The sequence below is a fragment of the Capricornis sumatraensis genome, chromosome 2, assembly GCF_032405125.1.
Source record: "Capricornis sumatraensis isolate serow.1 chromosome 2, serow.2, whole genome shotgun sequence".
NCBI classification, from domain to species: domain Eukaryota; kingdom Metazoa; phylum Chordata; class Mammalia; order Artiodactyla; family Bovidae; genus Capricornis; species Capricornis sumatraensis.
The window spans coordinates 199,679,081-199,685,291 of record NC_091070.1 but is presented as its reverse complement, the minus strand read 5'-3'; the positions used below and the strand labels follow the sequence as shown (position 1 = coordinate 199,685,291).

The 6,211-nt window shown below is 58.9% G+C and overlaps 1 protein-coding gene across 1 annotated transcript; it reads right to left on the bottom strand.

Moving 5' to 3' along the window:
* Positions 1-237: 237 nt before the first annotated feature.
* Positions 238-5,937, bottom strand: PDZK1IP1 (PDZK1 interacting protein 1). Its single transcript, XM_068965728.1, has 5 exons — positions 5,850-5,937; positions 5,484-5,647; positions 2,993-3,101; positions 1,224-1,319; positions 238-589 (listed from the first exon to the last, which is right to left on the bottom strand). The coding sequence occupies exons 2-5, from the start codon at positions 5,548-5,550 to the stop codon at positions 517-519; spliced, it is 345 nt and encodes a 114-aa protein (XP_068821829.1). The 5' UTR covers positions 5,551-5,647; positions 5,850-5,937; the 3' UTR covers positions 238-516.
* Positions 5,938-6,211: the final 274 nt, after the last annotated feature.

Below are 6,211 nucleotides of genomic sequence, written 5' to 3'. Positions count from 1 at the left end.
GGGGTGGGGCAGGGTGTGCTTTTTAAGAGGGTCTCTGGCTGGAGTAAGAAGTGTGCTCCCTGCCCCCGGGGGTTCTCCCAGAGAGGCCTTCCTGGAAATTCCCCAGAATCACCATGACAGTGGCTTTGGAAGATGATTCAGAAAGCAAGATTGGGCCTCTCTGGAAGCCTGAGGAGCTATTTCTGAGCTATTTAGAGCCTCAGACCCAGAAGTACAAAATGTCTTTATTTCACAGAAATAAGGGCTGTTGCCATGGTCAGGGGAGGGAGATGTGAGGCAGGATGGGAGGTGCTGAGCTGATTGTCATTTTCAGAAGAGTCTTCTGAAATGAATTGGGCAGGGGACCCCCTAGAACCTCAAGGCCACAGCTGAGCCCCAACCTGGACACAGTCTGAGCGTGGACCTTGGCAGGAGGGTGGGGCAGGACCATGGTGGAGGTTGGAGAAGACGGGCCCCTTCCTGCCGATCCCTATACAGAGAGGGAGGGGGCTGGGCATGGACACAGGCAAGCAGGGGTCACATTGGGGTGCTGTGGACCTTGCCCTCCTCCTCTGGGATGTTCTCATAGGCATTCTCGTGCTCACTGGACCTGAAAGAGGATGATAGGGGTCATTGCTCCTTCTATCCCATCCCCTTCTCCTTGCCCCATCCTGCACTTGTGAGGGCTGTGTCTTCCAGAATAAATGTTTGAGTCCCAGAGGGGGTTCCCTTGATCATATCTGGTCTTCTGCACCTGAGACCAGAGGCCTCTCACCACCACCACCCTGAATCCCGTCTCTCTCTGCCATCTAGCCTCTCCTCTGGGAACCCCACTAAGAAACCCCCTCACTGAGCCCACTTCCTCACTGAGCTTCCTCCCCTACAGATTCTCCTCCCCACAGTGTCCTTCTACTCATCCCTTCAGAGTCCCTTTCTTCCACTGAGCCTCTTTTCCTCACTACATCCCTCCCTATAAATCCCATCTACTCCCTGGGCCCCTCCCCGCACCGAGTCCCCATCCCCTTACTGAGCCCTCTCTGCAAACTGAGGCTGTATGGAGCCTTGCAGTCCTCCCAAAGGCTCCTTCACTCACCATCCTCCCACACTGAACACTTTCTCTTCGCTGAGCCCTTCCCCACATGAGCCACCATCCTCCCCACCCTCTCCTCATCGAAAGCTCCTGGTCCTGAGGTCCCCGGGAGCCCCTGGAGCACAGGGCGGTCTGCCTTCCACCAGCGCCTCACCTGAAGCTTGCTGCCATTGAGGAGTACTTGCCGTCTGTTCCCACCAGGATCCTGTCAGCTGTGTTTCCAATGGTCATGACCGTGTTTATAGGCGCCCTAGGGACAGAGCTCATCAACAGGGCTCTCTGGGTCCCCTCTCCCTCTGGTACCCCTCCTCCCTCTAGTCCAGTCAGACCCTGTTCTGTAGCCTCTAGGGGAAGCCCCTCTCTCCAGCAGGGCCCAGCAGCCTGGTTCTGGCCACTCTAAGGGGCCTCACACCCTTCTCCCTGATCCGCAGTGGGGCCCTCAGATGCCAGCCTGAGGTCCACTAAAGACGTACCCCAGACCTTGTACCAGCCACCTCCCAGACTCCCTCTGCTGTTTCCCTCTGGCCTCAGCTCAGCTCCAGAGCAGACCCGGCAGCACTCAGTGTCTGCCCCAGAGTCCCCACGAGATTTTCCTAGGCAGTAGGAATGGCCACTGAAGGCAGAGCTGGGACCAGTGGAGAAAAGAATCATTTCCAACACAGCCTCCTTGCCTCTTACTCAAGGGTGGCCTTCGCCCCAGCACCCCGGACACCACTCTCAGGAGGGTCACCATGACCCTAAGCACTGCTCATCTTTCCTTGGACGTCCCACGGGCGCCTCAGACATAATGTATCCAAGTTGCCCCAGACCTGCCTCTTCTCTCATGGTCTATGTCTCGGTGGGCGGTCCCATCAGAAGCCTGGATGTTTTCTCTGTCCTTCCTCCCTCCTGTCTCTGTGTCCCCCTGCTTCCTTCCTCGACGGCTCTTAGACCTGCCCCCTCTCTCCATCTCCTCTGCCGCCTCCACAGTCCAGACTGTCTCCTGACCTCATCCTCATCCCTTTTCTTCATCTGCAGACATCTCATCCCGAGACTGGCTTACACACTTGCACTGGATCCCTACTGCACTAAGGACAAAGCCTGAAGTCGGGGGCCTTAGTGCACAAGCATCTGCCTGGCCTGGGCTCTGCTGACCTCGCCAGCCTATCTCAGGCCTCTCCATCTGGGAGCTGCTCGTGTTCATTCAGTGAGTCCTGCAGGGCTGCTGCTGGCACCCAGGACCAGGCCACTGGTATGAGAACTGGGAGCAGACGCAGACTTGCCCCAGAGGTGACAGGGGCAGAATGAACTAGATTTCAGCCCAGCCTCCTCTACCTTTGTGCTCTGCCCTGAACCTAGGACCCCTCAGCTGCAGTGCTCTCCCACCCTGCACTGTGCTGGGACTGGCTCCTGCCTGGGCTTCAGGACAAACATACAGTAGGAACCCTTCTCTGATCGCCCTCCTTCCCCCCAGGTCAGGCCCGCAGGGCACTCTGCAGGCTCCTTCAGCACCAGCCTCAAGCTGCGGTGGCTCTCACCATGCTTGCCTTCCCTTCCCACTGGGAGTCTGTGAGCACAAGAGCAGTGTCTGTCCCATTGCCCCTCTGTACCTCCCGAATGTGACATGCCAGCAGACCCTGGAGAAGGGCAGAACATTCCTGTCCAGGGTTTTCACAGCCCCCATCATAGATGGGCCGCTGTCCCAACTATACAGATAGAAACACTGAGAATCCGAGAAGAGACGACTGCCCCCAGTAAGCGCACTCAGCTCTAGGCGCCAGCAAACCTCAGCTCTGCTCCCTGAGACCTCAGGCCTCCGTGTCCCTTCCACACAGTGAGAGGATTTCATCAACCCTTCTCCCTGCTATCAGAGCAGTGGCCGGGGCCCTGGTCCCACCTTGCCTGCGCTGGCCCAGCCCCCAGGGCCCCCCAGGTAGCACTCACGGCTCTTCCTGGCACCAGAAGTGGTTGACAGCAAAGGCAATTGCGACAAGGACCAGGAACACAGCCACGGCGATAAGGCCTTGCATCCAGGGCTGCAGGTTCCCCTGGGCTGGAAAGGGAGGCGTGTGCTGTGTTTTGGGGGGGAGGTGAGGGGCAGGGGTGTGTCCTGCAGCAAGCTGGGCGCAGTGGGACTGCCAGTGCAGGGAGCCCTCCTGCCTCTGGGCAGGAGCCTGTGCTGGAGGCTCCCAGCCCGCTGCCCGGACCAGAAGAAACTGTCTAGGGAACAAGGACCCCGTCTGACCACTGGGCTTATAAAGGGGACGGTGGTTCGGAGGAAGACAGGATTTGGAAAAAAGAATGGAGCCAAGGAGGGAGGAAGCCTCAGAGAGCAACGTCTGAGGTCCAGGCAGCCCAGAGTGTCCTCTCCCCCAGCCCTCTCCGGCTGCAGTGGGTCACAAGTAGGGGCCCCCAGGGAGAGCCTCAGCCCTTGAATAGCCAGCCTGGCCCTGCCAGGGAGGGTGGCTCCCCTCCTCCCCTGCTCCTAGGCTGGGGAGGCCCAGAGCTAATAGGACTGGGCTGGCATCTGGAAGATCCTGTTTTGTAGCAGAGGTTCTCTGGCATTGGGTAGGCGTGGGAGCAAGGACAGGCAGGGCGGTGCAGCTGGGGGTGCCAGGGGTGCCCAGAGGAAGGGTAGGACAGAACACCTTTGGAAAGGTGGGACAGAGGGCCGAGCTCTCTCTGGGTCTTGGCAGGAGGGGAGCTTCCAACCTGATCCCTTTTCGGCTCCTCTGGCTGGGTGCCCAAGGGACTAGGCCAGACACCAGTCTGAAGCCCCATCCAGGCACCTTCTCTGCCTTTTGACACTTGACCCTTGACACCACCTCTAACCCTCAAGATTTCCCAGAAGTCTCTGCCCTCAGCCACTGGCAGCCCCAAAGGGCTCTCCTCTCCCCGGACATCACTGTGCTCTGTGAGCCCGAGAGAGCCTGGCCACACTGAGGACAGACACACAGTAGCAGTTAGATGTCTCAGGAAGGGACAGAGGCCAACAGGAGACTTTTGAAAGGTCCTGCTTCCAGGCCAGAATACCTGCATCCCTAGTGCCACCCTGTACTTAAAGGGCCCAGGCTGAGCATCAGAAACTTCATTCTGCCCATTCCTTCTCAAAGGCCCTTCCCGAGTCTACCCGAAAGCTCTCCTGCTGCCCAGAGGCGCTGCTTCCTCTCCGAGCAGTCCCTGATCCTGGCAGGTGTTGCGAAGGAGGGAGGGCCCTGGGAACTCTGTCCTGTGGTCAGACCTTGCTCATCTTCTTGGGTGACGGGAGATACACAGTGTGGTTACTGTATGTTCCATACTTGCCAAAACGCTGTGTTTTGGACTCATTGTTTTCCCAAAAAAACAATGGTTCAGGCCCTTTGTTTCCTCGGGTCAGTGGCTACTCAAGGATTGGGAGTCAGGGCTCAGGCCCTGGGAGGCCTGTCTCTGCAGCCAGTTCCCTCCAGACACACCAAGGACCCTGCTCCTCCTTCCAGGTGGCTCTGGGGTGCTCATACAGCACAAGGGGCAGGGCCTGGGGCAGAAGAGAAGAGATCTAGCCCTGTCCCTTCTTGCTCTGCTGTGTGACCTACACAAGTTACTCAGCCTCTCTGATCTTCAGTTCCCAAAAGGGCTTCCAAGACCTGAGAGGCAGAGTTGAAGCAGACATGCATGAGAGCTCAGGGCAGCTGCAAAAGAGGGGTGCTCTGGAAGTCAACCCCCTCTGGGCCCAAATACCACCTGCAGAGTCCCCAGACTCTGGCTGCAAACACAGCCTCACAGCACAGGGCAGACACCAGTTGGTGGGTGTGGAGCTTTACCCATACAAAGCCCTACCCCACTCCTGCAGGGTAGGTGCCCTGGGAGGTAGGTGGGCAGGTTTATTGTCTTCATTTTATGGATGAGAAAACTGAGTCTCAGAGAAGGGCAGTGATTTGCTCATCTCCTTGGGTGACGGAAGATACACAGCAACACAGCGCGGCAAAGCTGGACAGAGAGCCCAGGAAGGCGGTGGGAACCACACTGGGACTCTGGGTAGGAAACAAAGGGGGTTTAGGCCAAAACCATGACAGCACCGCCCCAGAAACAAGCCTGCCATTGAGGGGTGGCTCAGCCCCTACTCCCACCCTCCTTGAAGCCCCCAACTCTCAGAACCCAGCCATCTCTAGGGCAATTCCTGCTCCCAGAGCGTGGGCCTCAACTCGCCGCCCCAACCCTAGATCCAGCGTTTCCCTGCTGCCCTCATTTCTCACTTGTGGGAAACACGTCCCAGCCAGAAGCCTGTGTCTGCCTTTGGAGGTTCCTCTGGCTAGCCCAGTGCCTCTTCCCTCTCCAACCTGCAGGTGCCAAGGGTGATGAGAAGGACAGAAGAGCACCCCTTCCACCCCTGGGCCCCCAGCACCCAGCCCGGCCCTCTCCTCCCCGCAGCCGCTGGGCTGGCCCGGGCCCCTGCTACCTTGTTGACAGCTGGCGGGTGGCATTGCCGTGAGCAGGCTCAGGACGACCAGGCTGAGGGCTGACATGGCTGCAGGCACCTGCTCAGGCGGCTGGAACCTGGGCCCCTGGAGCTGCTGCGGGTCCTGTGGGCGTCCGCTGAGATCAGCTCGGTCTGGTTTGACCCTGGAGGAGAGAAGCTAGTGAGGAAGGAGGCAAGGGAGGAAGGAGGAGGGGAGGGACAGGGAACCTGCCCTCCCTCCCACGGTAATGAGCTGCCAGGCCTGGCTTTCCCTGGCCAGAGCCCAGCCCACTCAGGCTGGCATTTAGGTCATCTTCCAGAGACCAAGGCGCCGAGCCCTGGGAGGTGAAGGGAGTCAGGCCTCACCTCCAAGCCCCAGGCCTCTGGAATCTTGTGTCAGCTCCCCCTTCCTGGCAGTGGGGCTGAGTTCTGGGGAAAGGTGTAACACATTCTTGCTCCTGCCTTTGAATGAGCCCAGGGGGCGGGGCCTCTGGGCAGGGCTGACAGTGGGATTAAGAAATTTGCTGGCTGGTTCCGGACAAGGGGAAAACCCAGAGGCTAGGAAAGTTCAAAGTTGCCCTCTCCCTGAGAGCCTGACCTATTTCCTGTTCTTCTCACCTGTTCCCACTCCGCCAAGCCAGACCCCAGGGCCCCAGGCCGGCACACAGCCCTGGCTTCTGTCCCTGCACTCCCTGCCCAGTTCTCTAGCTCTCTAAATCCGCCCTTTT